Below are 18,937 nucleotides of genomic sequence, written 5' to 3'. Positions count from 1 at the left end.
TTGATTGCTAACCAGAAGGCTGGCAGTTCAAACCCACCAGCCACTCCTTGGAAGGAAGATGGGGCAATCTACTTCCGTAGTGATACTGCCTCAGCAACCCAAGGAGGGTTCGCTATGAGTCAGGGCCAACTCCACGGCACATAACAACAACAACAAAGAACTATTAAGTAGCCACATCATCACACCAGTGATCTAAGATTAGTTGGACCTCTGTGATTTCAACACTGATATCTACCACCTGGTTCTTTTATTTATTTATTAAGTAATTGGGTATATACATTAATCATTATACCTAGTGCTGAGATATCATGGTGAACAATAGCTTGAACCCTTCCTCTCAAGTAGCTTACAACTTAATATAATACTTACACATTTGGACTGACACTGTGACTGCAACCATGGACTCAGACAGCAATGATTGTGAGGATTACACAGGACCATGCAACATTTCATTCTGTTATATAGAAGGTCACTGTGAGTTGGAGCTGACTCAGATGCAGCTAACAGCAACTTAAATCTTAGCATCTGTCTTGTTAGTGCTTGTTTGGGGAGTGGCTAGTTAAGGATACTCACTGCCAGCGAGTTGATTTGACTCAGAGCAATCCCTCCTTGGGTTTCTAAGGCAGTATCGCTATGGAAGTAGATCGCCCAGTCTTCCTTCTGAGGAGTGGCTGGTGAGTTTGAACCACCAGTGTTCTGGTTATTTTTAGCTGGGGATAGTTAATGGAATTAAACATATAAGAGTAACATTAATATACAGAATTTATAGCCTCTTGTAAAATTAATTATTTTCATTTTTTTTCTCAGATGCAGAGCTCTCTTAGGTCCCTTCGAAATAGTGCAGCTAAGAAAAGGGCAAAACTGAGTGGTAGTACTTCTGATCTGGAAAGCCCTGATTCTGCAATTAAGCTCGACTTGACTGTGGACTCCCCATCTCGATCTTCTTCTCCAAACATCAGCTCATACAGTGAAAGTGGAGTTTACAGCCAAGAATCATTGACTTCTTCTCTATCTACAACTCCCCAGGGGAAGAGAATAATGTATTTTATTTTTTTGGCATGTTTGAGGAAAACTTTAAAACCATTTATAGTTTAAAAATTTTTTAAGTACATTTGAAAGAAAAGGAAAAGTTTATAGATACTACCTTGCTTAGTTTGGCATGGTGTTCAGCACAGAAACAACCCCATCTGTAACTAGAGCACCTATATTACTATAAGACTTATCTCCAAAGCACTACTTGTTTCTGCTTACCTAAAATTTATTCTAATATTCTTTCTACCTTAGATCTTTTCTCAATCTTTGACTCTTTTGCTAGTTGACCTATAGCTAATATTCCTGCTTTATTCTAAACTCAGAATTGATTTCTTCCAATTTATGGATAAAATTCACCTAGCCCTTATGCCACTATTTCTTATATCTTATATTTCCATTATTATGTAGAGGCTCAGGAATCCCCGCCACAGCTCTGATAGGTGTCTCGAGTCTCCCTGCAACGTCAGTAGTGCTAGAATTAGAGTCCTGGCCATCCCATGCTGACAGAATTATTTTCTAGCATAGCAATTTCACTGCCTTTTCCAGTTTTTCACTATAATCTCTAAAATTCAGTGATTCCCCCCCCCCCCCCGATTTCTAGGCATGTTTATCACTCAGTGTAGGGATTTGGGGAATCATCTCTCCCTTTATTTTGAACAAAAACCTAGGAGTGAAATTTCTAGGCCGTAGGGTAAATGTATACTTAACTTTTTAAATAACTGCTAAACAGTTTTCTAAGATGATTGTACTATGTTATACTCCCATTGACAATGTTTAAGAGTTTCATTTATGTCACATCCTTGGTGTCAGTTTTTTCTTAAGTTTATTTTCTCTTTATTTTATCCCATACTATGTTTATGGTGGTAATACAGCTACTGAAAGTAAATATTTAAAGTTAGATTAAAGTTATTTTTGCTTAAGTGAACTGGAAATTAACATGTAGGTAATCATAGGAAAAAGGTGTTTGATTTCAGCCTTTCATAGACTTCAACTCTATTTTTTAGTATAATTGTGAATGGTTTGTCTCATCACATGATTTTTTTTTCTATTTTTAATTTAAATAACAGTTTATTTTGCAATGGGTAATTTTTTCTTACCGGGTGTTTCTTTGTCGTAATCACCCAGGTCGAATAATATATTTACTAAATGAATTTGTAATGGCTACATTGGCTGGTGGAATTAAGTTTACATTAAATTAACAGATAATTATCTTTAATTTATTATTTATTTTAGATCTAATGTTCTCCCCCCATCTTCCATGAAGGTGGAATTTTGTAATATAGTCCTACAGTTGTAAGATTTTGTAAATAATGTGGAACCCAATTGGGAGGGGATCTTCATTTTATTTTATAACATTTAAAATTCACTATTTCCTATATTGTCTCATGGAGTTAATCTGTTTGGATGTTGAACCCTGTGAAAAGGAAGTTCAGTAGCCCCTCATTTATAGACTGAATTACCTTTAAGGAATTTCGGGTTTCTAAACCAAAAACCCAAACTCCCTGCCGTCGAGTCAATCCCAACTCATAGCCACCCCTCCTTGGGTTTGCGAGGGGTATGTCTATGGAAGTAGATTGCCTAATCTTCCTTCCAAGGAGTGGCTGGTGGGTTTGAACCACCAGCCTTCTGGTTAGCAGACAAATGCCTTAGGCACTATGCTACCAGAGCTCCCTAGGGTTTCTAAAACATATTTAAGTTTAGTAGGTTTATCATACTGTGAGTGATGCCTTGAAGCTGTGCCACCAGTATATAAGATACCAGCAGGGTCATCCATGGAGGACAGGTTTCAGGGGAGCTTCCAAACTAAGACAGACTGGGAAGAAGAATGGGGCCATACGCTTCTGAAAAAATTGGCAACTGAAAGCTTTATGAATAGCTGTGAAACATTATCTGATACAGTGTCAGAAAATAAGTCCCTGAGGTTGAAAAGCACTCAGAATATGACTGGGGAAGAGCTGCCTTCTCAAAGTAGAGTCCACCTTGATGTGGTAGATAGAGGAAAGCTTTCAGGACCTTCATTTACTGATAAGGCACAACTCAAAATGAGAAGCAACAGCTGCAAACATTCATTAATAATCAGGACATGGAATATATGAAGTTTGAATCTAGGAAGTTGGAAGTTGTAAAAAATGAATTGGAACATATAAAAAGATTTATATCCTAGACATTAGAGACCCGAAATGGATTGGTATTGGCCGTTTTGGATCTGACAAGGATATGGTCTGCTATGCCGAAAATGAAAGATTGAAGAGGAATGGTGTTGCATTCATGGTTAAAAAACATTTCAAGATCTGTCAGTGATATGATAATATCTGTATGCCTACAGGGAAGACTAAAGTGCACTTAACCCAAGCCATGGTATTTTTAATCCCCTCATATGCATGTGAAAGTTGCTCAGTGAATAAAAATGACTGAAGAAGAGTTGATGCCTTTAAATTATGGTATTGGCAAAGAATACCAAAAATATCATGGATTGCCAGAAGAGTGAACAAATCTGTCTTAGAAGAAGTGCAGCCGGAATACTCCTTAGAAACAACAATAGCAAGACTTAATCTCACATACTTTGGTCATGCTGTCAGAAGGGACCAATCCCTGGAGAAGGATATTGTGCTTGGTACAGTAGAGGGTCAGTGAAAGAGGGGAAGACCCTCAGCGAGATGAATTGCACAGTGGCTGCAATGATGGGCTCGAGGACAGCAAAGACTGTAAGGACGACGGCACAGGGCTGGGCAGCGTTTCATTCTTTTGTAAATATAGGGCTGCTATAGGTCAACGTTGAGTTGACGCCACCTAACAACAACAGTTAGTTTCCTTTCATTCGGATGTAACATTTTTCAGTTTGCTTTCATTATGTCAGGAAAGTGCAGCAAAGATAGTTGCAGAAGAAAGCAGCATTTGCTGAACTCACTTGTTGCTGGTCTCTAGGAAACAGGTCTCTATTTTTATGTTACTATAGGAGCTCTGGTAGTGTAGTGCCTAAGGCACTTGACTGCTAACCAGAAGGCTGGTGATTCAAACCCACCAGCCACTCCTCGGAAGGAAGGTTGGGCAATCTACTTCTGTAGACCCCAAGGAGGGGTCACCGAGTTGGGTCCTACTCGACAGCACATAACAACATATGTGAGAGCGGTTATTGTGTTAGATAATTAGGTATCATTTGATTTGGTTTTAAAATAGGTTTTCATAGACCATTTATTTTTGGCCCAACCAAAGATTATACAGTACAAATCGATGAGTTTTCATTTCCTGTGGAAGTCCTCTTATGAATAACTAAGAATTAGCCATATGTTTAAAAAGTTGCAAGTTCAAAGAGAACTTTAAACTAAGAATACCTGTAAAAGAATACTGAGAATACCTATAAAAGATATTTTTAGCCATAGCTTTTCATACTTGTTGCTGCCTTACTATCTCATTATTTTGTGTTATTAAAAAGAGCAGAGAATATGTGATGTGAAAGTGTTAAATAGCTCTGAATCTTAAAAGTTTATTGAAATTACCTTGTTTTGTTGTAGGGCAGACATACTTCCAACATTTGGATCAAAACCTGGCTCCACAAGACTTTCTTCAGCAAAAAATAAGAACTCTCATATAGCTCAACAAAGCCACAGTGCAGGTATTCTGTGACTATTTTGTTTTGTTTTGTTTTTATTTTTGCAGTGTTCCCATTCCTCCCTTCCCACCCTGATAACCAACAAAGAAAATTTCTTTCCATATATAAACCTCTGCTTGACTTTTTACAATAATAAACTAATACAATATTTGTCCTTCTGTGATTGACTTATTTCAGTCAGCATAATGGCCTCCAAGTTGATCCATGTAATATGTTTTGTAGATTCTACATTCTTCTTTTTTTAATGCATTTTATTGAAATATAATTTATGTATAGTGAAATACACAAAACTAAAGTGACATGGGTCAGTGCATTTTGGGGGGGGGGGCAATGTTCCCTCCCCTCCCCTCCTACCCCGGCAACCAACAAAGAAAGCTTCCCTCCATATATAAACCTTTCCTTGACCCTCCACAACAACGAACTAATACTATATTTGTCCTTCTGCAATTGACTTATGTCATTCAGCATAATGTCCTCCAAGTTCATCCATATTATGCGCTGTTTTGCAGACTCTACATTATTCTTTAGCACTCCATAGTATTCCATTATGTGTATGTACCATAGTTTGGTCATCCACTCTCCTACTATAAATCTTAGAGATAAGTCCTGTTTTGGTGACCTATGCCGCTATGACAGGAATATACCACAAATGGGATGGCCTTAACAAACAGGAATTTATTCTCTTACAGTTTGGAGGCTTTGAGTCCAAGTTCAAAGTGCCAGGCTCTAGGGGCTGGGTGAAAGCCCCTCAGCCTTGGGCTTCAGCTCTGCCTCTTGCTCCCAGCCTACTGGAGGTAGAGGCATTTCTTCACTCAGACAGTTGGTGGCTGCTGAGGCTGACAAACCCAAGGTTGACAAATACAAAGGCACATGGTACCCGATGTTACCAAACCACATGGCAGGCCATCAATTTAAGTCCACTGTAAGTCCTGAGGTCGGCAGAGCATGGCAACGGCATGGCTACATGCAGGATCCAAGCGTGCCATAGGCTAGAGACCATTCCCAAGGCTTCTCCTTATATACAGGAAGCATACCACATCCCAAAGACAGCTACTCAGCTGCTTGTGGTAGATCCCACCATGGAGTTGATTGCCAATCTCATCATGGGGAATAACTACCACCAGCTGCCCAACCACTCAACCAGGCCCAGCCAACTTAACACAAAAACATAACCACCACAAGTCCCTTGCCAGATACGTAATTATCAGCAAATAGAATTCGTTGCTGTCATTTTTGTTATGTGCTTTTTTGTAGTGTCGATTTCTTCCATATAATTTTCTATGCTGAGCTCGTTTTGTCTATGATTTGTGTTATCACTTCCTTCATTGCTATTGTTTTAGTATTTGATGAATATTTATACTGGTTCTCTTTTTTGATGTGAAAGTTTATAATTTTTCTTTGAGGTTACCCTGTGATTTATAGTTTTCTTCCCAAGTTTAGAACAGTCCATTCTATCTTGTAGTTGTCTTGACTTCCCTATCATCTAGAAGTTTCTGTAATAACACAGATTTTCCCCTCTTTTTGGTTTGTAGTTGTCCACATTTGTCAGTTGATGTCCCTGATTCCCTGTTTACAATCTTGTAGGCTTATTTACTTTGAATATTTCCATAGCTGGGTTGGTTTCTGGGTTATATCATCATGTGTGTTAATGGTCAGTTGTTGTTGACTGTTGTTTCTCTGTCCAAAGGGCTCCCTTTAGCATCTCTTGTAAGGTTGGTCTGGTTTTCACAAATTCCTTTAATTTCTGCTTATCTGGAAGTGTCCTAATTTCACCATCATATTTGAGGGACAGTTTTGCTGGGTACATAATTCTTGGTTGGAAATTTTTCTCTTTCAGGGTTTTATATATACCGTCCCATTGTCTTCTCGCCTGCATGGTTTCTGCTAAGAAATCCGAGCTTAGTCTTATTGGTTGCCCTTTGTAAGTAACTTTTCATTTTTCCCATGCTGCTCTCATGATTCTTTCTTTATCTTTGGTTTTGGTAAGTTTGATGATGATATGTCTGGGTGATTTTCTTTTGGGGTCTATCCTGTTTGGGGTTCGTTGGACTTCCTGAATGGATATTTATCTTCAGCTGTTTGTGCATTTTGGGTTATGCTTGCCAATCTATTTATGCCATAAATTTGCCCCTATTTTCCTCAATGAACTTTATACCTTTAGGTTTTACATTTAAGTCTTTGATCCATCTGGAGTTAGTTTTTGTGTATGGTGTGCAGTATGGATCTTGTTTTATTTTTCTGAAATGGATATCAGGTTGTGCTATCATTATTTGTTAAAGAGACCATCTCTTCCCCGTTTAATGGATTTGTCAAAAATCAACTGACCATAGGTCGATGGATCTATTTCTGGCTTCTCAATTCTGTTCCACTGGTCTATGTGTCTGTCATTGTACTGATACTAGGCTGTTTTGACTACTGTGACTGTATAGTAGGTTTTGAGATCTGGGGGTTTGAGACCTCCTACTTTGTAGTTCTTCAGTAGTGCTTTGCTTATCTGAGGTCTCTTTCCTTTCCATATAAAGTTAGTGATTGGTTTTTCCATATCCTTAAAAAATATTGATAGGATCTGGGTTACGATTGCATTGAGTGTATAGATTGCTTTGGGTAATAATTGACATTTTCACAATGTTCACTCTTCCTATCCATGAGCATGGTGTGTTCTTCCATTATGTAGATCTCTTATAGTTTCTTAAAATAGTACTTTGTAGTTTTCTTTGATTTGAAAAATGACGAAAGTGTGTTTTCAGATTTAAAATTTTTCAAGTTACTAATAAAGACAAATCATTTTTATAACCCTTTGAAAGACCATTTTGGCAATAATAAAGATTGTATTATTCTTGGAAGAAAAAATATTTACCTGAAAAATTGATCCCCTTTTCATACCATAGGTGTACCCATGTCTCCCTCCCACCTCCAAACAATTAGAATGGAGTGTGATCCAGGCATCAGATTTTCAGAAGCTCCATCACTTACAACATCACTTCTCAGAAAGTACATTTAGTTACTAGTAATCATTTAGCAGAAAAATTTGTTTAGAATATTCAGAAAAATTTAGAATGGGAAATCTGTTTAGAATGGGAATTGCATATCATTCTTCTTAATGTTAGCTTTATCCCTGGGCAAATGCTGCCTTTTATATCTCGTATGGTTGTTTATTCTAATGAGTGCATATATTCTTCATATTATTGCTCACCTTATAGGCCTGTCTATGTTTTGGCTGAGAGTTGAGCCGGGGGGCGGGGGGTGAGTGAGTTTAGTTCCCAGCTTGAAGGATGTCTAAGGGCTATAGTCTCAGGGGTTCTACCAGTCGCTATCAGACCAGTAATCTTGTCATTTTTATGATCTTGAGTTTTATTCCACATTTTTCTCCCACTTTATCCAGGACCTCCTATTATGATCCGTTTCAGATTAGTCAGTAGTGGTAGCTGGACACTATCTAGTTCTTCTTGCATCAAGGTCATGGAGGCTGAGGTACAATTAGTCGTTTGATTTGATTAGTCATTGATTTTTTTTCACTTTTTTTCCCAAAGGGGGAAAGACCAGTAGTTGCACCTTAGATGGCCACTGACAGGCTTTTAAGACCCTAGTCACTACTCACCAAAGTAGGATGTAGAACATTGTGTTTGTGGACTATGTTACACCAGGTGACCTTAGTGTTCCCTGAGACTATTGTCCTGAGTCCCCATACCCAAAGAGTCGTTCCCTTAAGGTATTTGTATGACTAAGAAGTTTTCATAACATTGCCCCCTGTATGCTATACTCTATTAATAGATATATTTGTAGCACATATAAGTACATGTGTAGAAATACCCTCTGTCCATCCTGTATACATTTGTGGGTATAGTCCCATTTACCTTCCCATTAAGCTTGAATGTCTGTGTGTCCATTTATAGATTATTAATGTTATTTGCAGGATTGTGTATGTAATAGTATTTATATTTATTGCCTTTAATTCTTGTGCTTCTCCCAGTGTCTTCCTCTGCTTTGATCATTTTGTTTTGACTACCTTCTTACTGTGTGTATTGTCTTTCTCTTCACCCAACTTAGTATGTATCTACCCTCTAGTTAGTGATTTGCTTTCCCTTCCCCTCCCATCCCTGGTAATCTTCATTCCTTTTTTTAAGGCTGATCATCCTAGTAGATCTGTTTTATAATTTTACAAGTGTTTATGTAAATTTGAAGAGACATCTAGTTGCTAGGTTGTTTTTAGTTTGTAAAAATGGAACCTTCTCTTAGAAGAATATCTTTGGAATGGGAAAAAGAGTGGATTTTGAAAACCTGGATTTGAGTTCCCCTCTGATCCTTGTATGACCTTGTGAGTTACTTAAGTCTTGTTAGGGTGATAGGTCTTATCATAGTACATAATTCTATATGCAGTATTCAGTATTTTCCAAACTTGCCTAATCCTAAGAATCACCTTGGGTGGATGTTAACAAATGTAAATTTTGGGGCCTCATCTTCCTCATACCTCATGAATCAATTTTCAGAATTAGAAATCTGTATTTTAAACAAGTAACAGGTATTTATAGAATCAAGTTTTGGAAACGCTACTATTATTGAATTCACTGTAAGATATTCTTGGTTAAATCTTCAAAATATTAAGTTGCTAATAATGTCGGATTTTATAAATTTGGGTGTATAGTTTTTGTTCATGGGATAGTATTTGTTTTTGTTTTCCCAGTAAGCAAGTGCTTTCTACAGGTTATTTGTGTTTCATTATCAGAACATAAAAATTATAGTGCTTAGAATGAGGATTAACTGAAGAACAAAAACAAAAGTAATAATTATGTAAAATTATAAATGCCGTCTGTCTTTACAATAGCATTTCCAGTACAGATTTCCACATACAGTCCACCATTACCTATTATATCGTGTTGTGCTGATTTTCCTGAATAAGATTATGTTACACTTTTCTTCATATAGCATTAGTGTAGTATCATCTTTAATAGTATTTTTACCCAAAGCCAGTATCTTTATGTAGCTTACTTTATGGATTAACTATCAAAACTAAGAAGAATTCAGAAAGATACTCCTTTACTCTGGAAGTTCTCTATCCATTTACCATCAGATAGTTCTTGAATCTTTTTCTATGAACTGTCTTAATGCCCTGTACAATCCTCTGCAATCATGCTACCACCAGTCTCCTTCTCTCTCACCATCCTGTTTTCTATTAAAATACCCACAGCGTTATTAAAGATGTCTTAATGTTTTACACAGAAACTGTATATAAGTGGAAAGTGACTCAACTGTTTATCTTCTAAGATTTTTCATTTAAATATTTTATGATTTTAACAGCAAGGTATTAATATAGGTGATGTGTTTAAACATGAAAATGTAGATTAAATTCTTTATACTTGTTAAAAGGAGGCTTACATTCAGGGGGTTTTTTTGGTTTTGTTTGGTTTTTAATTAGGATGTAGTAACATTTGGGTATTTATTATGTGCTAGACACTGTGCTAAGCCCTTCACATATATTCTTCTCATTTAATCATCATAACAGTTCTGGAATAATAACTACTATTAACTGCCATTTTATAAATGAGGTAAAGTGCCTTCCCAGGTTCTCTCATCAGTTTAAGTAGCTATGCTATGCCTTAAAATCAGGAATTTAATTCCAGACTCCAAACTCTTAATTAATCACTGTGTAGTTTACAGCCTCACTAGCCAACTCAATATAAAGTCTGCTTGGTGGGGTTGGTGGGGGGAAATGTTGTAGAATATAGGCATCTTTCAAGCCACAAAAAACATGTTCTGGATTTTTTAAATTTTCTTTTTGGTATAAAATTAAGAATTTCACTTATGCATTAAGTGCTTGTCATATTTTTAAAACACATATATCTCTTTCAAACATTGAATTTTGAATTGCATTGTGATTTAAAAACTTATTTTATGAAATATAGAAGGTGGTTGTTGTTGTTATGTGCTGTCGAGTCGGACACGACTCATAGCAACCCCTCCTTGGGTTTCCGAGGCGGTGTGACTACAGAAGTAGATTGCCCAACCTTCCTTCCAAGGAGTGGCTGGTGGGTTTAAACCGCCAGCCTTCTGGTTAGCAGTCAAGTAAGTGCCTTAGGCACTATGCTACCAGAGCTCCCGAAATATAGAATAGCTTATAATAAATATTCTTATGTGTTAGTAAGATAAAAAGGAGTACAGATTTTAAAATAGGTTAACATTTTTTAAATTTGCAACATCATGGTACTGGCCTTTAGAAAGTTAGATGTCCAGATAATCTAGAGATATTTTACTATCATATTATATTACCTAAGTCATCAAAATGAACATTTTTATTTATTTTATAGGAATTATGACATCCAATGTAAGCATAATTGGTCAGCGAATGAACTATGGGTATGGATGTGGTGATTTTGAAGATGATAAATCATATGACATTTCACCTAGTATTCTAAAAATACAAAATAAGGAACACCCACGACATTCTAAGCATACAAAAGGTTAGTAATTTTCATGAAAAGTTGATTTTTAAAAATTGAATGTCTCATGGTTAGAATCACTTTAAAAAAATGAACTGAGAATTACTTACTGGTTTTGAGATGTTTATCTTACCTTTTTGGTGATGTGTTGTTGCTCAAATAATTTTGCCAAATAGGAGAGCTCAAAGGTTCATATATTGGTTTATGGCATTTCCTGAGGAGCCAATCCCAGGATGCAGCTGTCTAGCATGTTAAAACTAAGGAATCCCTGCTACTTCAACCCCCAAGACACTCACACACACACACACACACACACACACAGTTTCTAAGAGATTTACTACTAAAGTTTCTAAGAGTTTACTACTAAAATGAGGTAGAGAAAATCATGTGGGTAAGTGACTCCCAGATGCCTAGTTAGGTTGCATGCAAGGGTATAATTGGCAACAGGAGTATAATTTCCCTGCAGTAGAATGTAAGGAAGCTTCTTTTTCGTCACTAACCTTGTTAACTATTTCCTTCCTTCTTTTCTTCTTTAATTAAGTGGCAAATAACACCACTATGACTGCTCTGATGATACCGCAGAGATTCTGTTACAGCTGCAGGTTTTTTATAAATTGGCATAAGAGTAGAAGTGATTTTTAAGGATGTAAGTATTTAGGTAAATAGAGTAATTTGAAGTCACCTGTATTTAAGCCTTGTAATCTACTAGTACATCGTAAGGAACAGGTTTTTGTTTTTGTTTTCCTTTCTTTCTGTTTAGCAACTGCAATGGCAATAGGGTCAACTAATCACCGTTATTGCTAATCATTCTAGTCACATATGTGCAGGTAATCAGTCATTTTTTAGGACTCTGCGTGTGTGTGTTGTGTGTGTGTATAGGTATGGAAATAACCCAAATTGAATAAGAAGGAACTTGATTGAAAACTTTATCTTGTAAATTTTCTCAAAATTTAATTTAATTTATTCTATTTTATTAAATATAATTTATTTGTGACAGAGATCAGTTGTTCACTGTTTTCACAAAAATAAAGAATTATAGAATTTTTCCATACTTACCTACATATTTTATATCTCAAATAAAGAAAATGAAGGACAAAAAGTGCTTTTCTTCTTGGAGTAACTCATATTCCTCATTTAGTATAATTTTTCATTATCTTTTTAGAATTTGCTTTGAAATACTTGCTGAATATGTTCATTTCCCGCCAGTGACATTGTTTTCATAGACAGCAGAACCCTATCTTTTTAAATTTTTTGACCAATAGCTAATTCTACTCCAGGAAATTACTTTGCATCCACATTTCCAGCTTTATACCACTTATTAAATATTTGGTGAACAGAATTCAACGTGAACAAAAACCACACTTCCCATCCTTTCCAGACCTGTTCCTATTTACTATCCATATTTAATACCTTTACCTTTTCCCTAACTTCAGCATCTTAAAGCTTTAGAATCATCTTTTATGTGCTTCCTCTCACTGTTCACTTCAGACAATGGGCGAACCTACCATTTTTCAGAGTCTAACTTTATATATGTTCCCACAGTTGTAATATGGGATTTTATTAACCCTTCTCTGGATCATTATGAGAGCCTCCTGGTCAAGCACTTTGTCTCTTATTTCATCCCTTTTTAATCCAGGGTACATACTCTTCCATAAGTCTTTCTAAAGTAAAGTCAAAACCTTGAGCAGTTTCCTGTTTCCCATAAAATAAAGTTTCTAATCTGTAGTTTGACTTTTAGGAGCTTTTTAAGAATCTTGACTCTCAAGTAATTTTCTTGCATTACCTGTTACTATTCCTTTTTTCATGTCCTATGCTCCAGCATTCTTAATACTAGAAGTTTATTTAGTTTGCATGTAGAGCCTGCATAGAATGTCCTCTCCCAATCTTAATGGATCTAGATCATGTCAGCTTTTTCAATACTGGCTTAAAAGCCGCTTACTCATAAATCTTTCCTCACTTCCCTATTCTGGAGCAGTCTTTTCTTTCTGCCTTACAGTTAATTATTCATTTGTGTCTCAGATCTTCCATACTAAATTATAAGTTAACTTAATATTAAATATTCTATCCTACTCATTTTTATATCTGGATTATGCTTTGTACATAAAAGTGCTCAAAGAATACACGTTAAATTAATGGATTGCTGATGGGCCAGCAAGAACTAAAAGGGTAGTTTCGGACAAAGCAGGACTTAACCTAGTTCAGCCCAGTTCAGTCATGAGTGACAAAAGAAAAAATTATAATAAAAAATAGACATAGTCCTATTCCCATGAACATTACAGTCTAATAAGAGAGACAGACAACCACGAAAACTGAAATAAAAATTAACCTAGATTAATACAGGGAACTTTGAGATTGACGTAAACTGTTTTGGTTGGAAAGTTAGAGAAGGCTTTCCTTCATAATTAGGCCTTTGTTGTGGACTGTTACATTGTAATTGTTTGCTTGTGTGCCTCTCCTACCTCTAACCTTTAAGTGTGTAAGCTCCTTGAGGGGAGGAATATTTCTTTTTTTCTCTAATGCCTGGCCATAGTAGGTCTTGTAATTGTAAATGTTTATTGAATTAATAGATATGTGCAAATAAATAAACTGTTAAGTCTTTGATGAAATAAAATTTCAGTTTTAAAGGGCTATGTTTTAATATTCTAAAATACTGTTTTGTAAATAAATATTTTAAAATATGAGATCTGTATTTTTTTGTTTTTTGGTTTTTTTTAGGGTTTACAGGGTCATCATCAGATTTACAGCAAATTTCCAGTTTTGACTTGCCATCTACAAATACTTTATCAGAAGACTCAGTGGTAGTTGTTGGAAAAGGTATTTCAAAGTTACTTAGCTTTTTAATTATATGTGCTCTTCACACTTAAGCAATACGTAGGTGTTTAATAGAATTTATTTTTTAAAAATTATTAATTTGAAAGAATCAGAAGTGAATACTTAACTGTACATTTCTTACCTTCTGAAAAAAAATTCAGGTAAATTTATGTCAGTAATATCTAGAGAGATATGGCATGATAGCTATAGGTTAGGTACTGCTAAGATAATTCTAGAATAGCTAAGACAGTGTCAGCATAGTTTAAATTAAGTGGTAGTCCTATTTATAAGCTTAATGAGCAATATAAATAGTATAATTTCTTGTTCCCTGCAGTGTAGTAAATTACTTTGTGTGGCTTTTCTACCCATAAGTCTTTGTAAACTCCAAGGTGAGATTTTCTATGAGCAAGTCAAGAGCTCCTGATTGCTGAAGGTGTCCACCTGGAATATTTCTGTTGGGTGAGGCACAAAACAATGTTCTGGGAGGTGCCCACTCTCTCTCAGGTGCTTAGAGTTCTGATGCTATAATTGGCTAGTTTGACCACCCTGCGGGCTCTAAAGGAGACCTCCTGGAGGCAGAACTCTCTCTGACTGCTGGTTGAGGAAGACGTGCTGCTGAAAGAGACACGGGCTCCTGAGACACGCATTGCTGGCAAAGAGACGCAAGAGACACGCATTGCTGAGTGAGACAGCGAGGGACCAGCACTGCTGGGAAAGAGACTGTGAGAGACTCTTGGCTGAGGGACGGTGGGCTGGGAGAGAGACTGAACGTTCTTCCTGAACTTGAGTTGTAGCCTGGTGCTTCCCTAATAAACCCCATAATCTGTGAGTTCTGTGTGGCCACTGCAGCGAATTATCGAACCCAGGAGAGAGGTGGTGGGTGCTTTGGGAAGAACGGTTGGTGAAAGGGCTGGAGGGAGGCAGCATGTTTGGCCTTGCAGTAATAGGCCTTGGGTTACTGCTGGTAATCCTGCCTTCCTCTTGTGAGATTAGAGGAGGTCAGAACATGTGGCCTCCTTGCCGTTTTTGCATTCCCCATATAAAATGTGAACAAATCAAAATTTAATTCTTAAATTATATATTTCAGGGTGAATAGAGGATGTTTGGGTGACATATTTAACTTGCATTGGCTTTTTAGCTATAGTTTCTTTTTTTAAATTGTAAAACTAGAATGTGGTTACATACTGAGAATATATACCTTTTACTGTCTCTGTTCAATATCATGAATATAATGAGATGCTTGACAAACTTCCCTTTTTAGCTTGGAAGAGTCTCATTAGATTAATTTAAGTTTCTGTTCAGATTGACTTCAATCTACTCTTATAACACTATTTTCTGTTCTTCTTATATCTGCCTTTTCCCTATCCAAACTTATTTATTCACCCTATATACAGACTTCACACTTACTCAACTCTGCTTATAAACATCCTCATCTCACAGGATGTCCTCCTTTCTTTCTTTTCCGCCTATCCAAATCCAACCTATCTTCCAATCTAGCTTCTTGAAGCCATCTTAAACTCAGCCAATGCCATCATTCCTGTGAATTCATTTGATGTTAATCATGAACTGCCATATGATACCCCCTATATTTCTGTCATAATTAATTACTGTCCCAGGAGCTCTAGTAGCATAGTGCCTAAGGCATTTGACTGCTAACCAGAAGATTGGCAGTTCAAACCTATAGCTGTTCCACTGAAGGAAGAAGGGCAGTTGACTTCCATAAAGATATACCACCATGGAAACCCAATGGGGATCGCTATGAGTTGGAATCAACTCAATAGCAGTGAGTTTGTTTTTTTTTTTTATATTACTGTCTTATTAGATTGTTTTTACTTTGTAATGATTATTTAACTTTTCTTTCTCACTAACTGTGTTGTTTAGGAACTCTGATAGTGTAGTGCCTAGGGCACTTGACTGCTAACTGGAAGGCTGGAGGTTCAAACCCACTAGCCACTCCTCAGAAGGAAGGTGGGACAATCTACTTCCATAGTGATACCGCCTCGGAAACCCATGGAAGGGTTGCTGTGAGTTGGGGCTGACTCAACAGCACATAACAACAACAATGGCAACAACTATATTGTTTACTTCTTGAAAGCAAGAGCTTTTGTCATTCAGAGGACCGTCACACAAATACCTAATGACTGTTTGATGGTTGATTGATTTCAGGTGTATTTGGGAGCCCAAATTCAGCACCAGCAACTTGCAGCCAATCAGTGATATCTTCTGTGGAAAATGGAGATACATTTTCTATTAAACAAAGTTTTGAACCACCATCAGGGATTTATGGAAGAGCAGTCCAGCAAAGTATTCCATCATATCTTGATGCTGAAAATGAAAAAGATGTAAGGTTATGTATTAAGTGTTAGGATAAGTTTAAGCCTATAAGATGCCATCATTTTGTATAAATCAAATTTGGTTTGGTGAAAGTTTCATGATCAAAATTTTAAAAATCTTGTTGGTGTAACTAAAATTTTGGTCCTTCATCATTTAAATGATATCTCCTTTCTAATTCTGGTGTTAGAGCATATAGTTCCTGGGTGGAGCAAGTGGTTAAGTATTCAACTGCTAGCCAAAAGGTGAATGGTTTGTACTCACCCAGAGGAGTATTGGAAGAAAGGACTACCAGTCTACTTCTGAAATGGCACAGCTTTGAAAATGCTGTAGAGTACAGTTCTGCTCTGCAACACATGGGGTCACATGAGTCAGAGGCAACTCAACAGCAACTAACAACATACCATAAATACATACACACACTTATACACACATATATATGTACATACATATTCAAGGAGCCCTGGCAGCACAGTGGTTAACCACTCAGCTGACAGTTCAAACCCATCCAGTAGCTCTGTGAGAGAAAGACCCAGTGATCTGTTTCCATACAGATTACAGCCAGGAAATCCTTGTGGGGCAATTCTGCTCTGTCACATCAATCACTATGAGTTGAAATCAACTCGACAGCACACAGGAACATATACTCATTCAGCAGTTTTCTAACACATACTCAAGGAATAACAAACTAATAATCCTCAGACACAGATTTCACTGGATATTAGCACCATGTAATTCTATTATTTGGAGTTCCTGGAATAATGATTAAGAAATGCATATTTGATTTTGTTTAGACATTTAATGTATATACACAGATGTCATTAAGATAAACAAACAAACAAAAAAAAACTTACTAATACTGAGTCAACTCAACTCATAGCAACCCCTCTTTGGGTTTCCGAGATGGTATCTCTATGGAAGTAGATCACCCAATCTTCCTTCCAAGGAGTGGCTGGTGGATTTCAACCACCAGCCTTCTGGTTAGCGGTCAAATGCCTTAAGCACTATGCCACCAGAGCACCATCATTAAGATAGTTATTTTAAATGTGAAACTTCCTGAATAATTTCAGATAACTCAACTTTTTCATGCAGACTAAAGTTTCCATTTCAAAATCTACTTATGACAAGATGAGACAAAAGAGAGAAGAGAAAGAACTTTTTGACATTAAAAATTATGAAAAAAAGGAACAGAAACCCTGGGAACGAATAAAGGATATAGAAATTGAGAAAATGGCTTCTGAAAGTAAGTGGAATTTAATTTTTGGATTAGGAATATAATATGCTAAAGCTAGCAATATGGTTTCACTGCAGCTGAGAAGTACCTAAGAGTAGAATACGTTGGCCTATAACACTAAAATTTGAAAGACCCAATAACTTCTGTTATAATAAATTCTATTTCTCATAAAAAGTTGACTGTTTTTTCCCTTCTAGATCTTACATATTTTTAGAAAGGAGGTAGGGATGTCAAAATAATGAGAGTTCCCCTTTAGAAAACCCTCAAATGAAAGGAGGGGCCATTTTAAATATGTTACCATCTATAGTATTTTCAGGTTTAGGTAAGTCATTCTTTCAAACATAAAGAGTAATATCTAAATTCTTGATAAACTAAAGTAGATTTGTGACCAAAAAAAAAAAAAAAAAACTGAACTATGACTCAGAAGAGCTGGCTTTTTAAGAATTCGTTCTGCTTTAATTAGCTTTGTGACCTGGAAAAACTCATTTAACAACTCTGGTCTCAATTTTCCTGCCCTATAAATATTTAAATTATCTCAAAGGTCTAATATTTATCTCTTAAGATCCCTTCCATTATCCCTGGAAATTTTCCTGGGATAATCCTCAGGCACAGATTTTATTGGATATTAGCACCATGGAGTAATATCCCATTTTTAGGTAAAGTGACTTAGATAGAGTAACTGATACAGTATAGTGAATTACTTGATGTGGCTTTTCTAGCCATAATCTTTGTTACTCCCACCAGATTACTGGGTGGGGCCATGAAAATGAGATGTGTAGAATTCTCATGTTGAGATTAGTTAGTTTTGTCACTCTGCCAGGCTTAAAATGAGCCTTCCTAAAGTCATAGAGGGGATCTCACTGCCATCAAGATAAAAGAGCTAGCTGTAAAGTGGAGTGCATCCTTGGATCTTTGCATTGGATCTCCTTGGCCAAGACAACCTGGCAGAGAGAGAGAGAGAGAGAGAGAGAGAGAGAGACACCCAGCAGAGAGAGACACCCGGCAGAGAGAGACACCCTGCAGAGAGATGGTGGCAGTAGAACCAAGAGGCACATGACAGACCAGCAGGCTTATCTGGCCCATAGAGCAAGAAAGCTGAGTGCCTTTGGGCAGGAGGCTTGCTGACAAAAGTGGGGTGCACCTAGGTATACGTATTGACAGAGCTAAAAGAATTTTGTAACACTTGCCCAGGTAGGGCAGGGGCCAGGCTGAGAGGCCAGAGGCCAGAGAAGTATGTCTGAGTGTACAGCAGAGAGGAGACTGTCCTGATTGAAGAGTTGTATTGTGAATATGTTCCTGAACTTGAATTGTAGCCTGTTACTTCCCTAATAAACCCCATGATTGTGAGTATTGTCTGTGAGTTCTATGTGGCCATTGCAACAAATTATTGAACATAGCAGAGAAGTAGTGAGTGCTGTGGGTGGGACAGTTGGTGTCAGAGTTAGTAAAAAGGATAGAGAGTAGCAGTATGTCTGACCTCTTAGG

The 18,937-nt window shown here is 36.9% G+C and overlaps 1 protein-coding gene across 1 annotated transcript in view; it reads left to right on the top strand.

Annotated features, from left to right (window-relative positions):
- Positions 1-18,937, top strand: part of TOGARAM1 (TOG array regulator of axonemal microtubules 1) — a 116,165-nt gene that overhangs the window by 38,754 nt on the left and 58,474 nt on the right. Inside the window, 7 exon segments of the mRNA XM_042782222.1 lie at positions 808-1,040; positions 4,545-4,645; positions 10,945-11,097; positions 13,792-13,890; positions 16,054-16,229; positions 17,311-17,465; positions 17,650-17,774. Of these exon segments, the coding sequence (XP_042638156.1) occupies positions 808-1,040; positions 4,545-4,645; positions 10,945-11,097; positions 13,792-13,890; positions 16,054-16,229; positions 17,311-17,465; positions 17,650-17,774 (1,042 nt within the window).

Source organism: Orycteropus afer, unplaced genomic scaffold (genome assembly GCF_000298275.1).
Source record: "Orycteropus afer afer isolate SDZICR_OR568_19922 unplaced genomic scaffold, OryAfe1.0 scaffold00265, whole genome shotgun sequence".
Taxonomy (NCBI): Eukaryota; Metazoa; Chordata; class Mammalia; order Tubulidentata; family Orycteropodidae; genus Orycteropus; species Orycteropus afer.
This window is presented reverse-complemented; position numbering and strand designations above follow the sequence as displayed.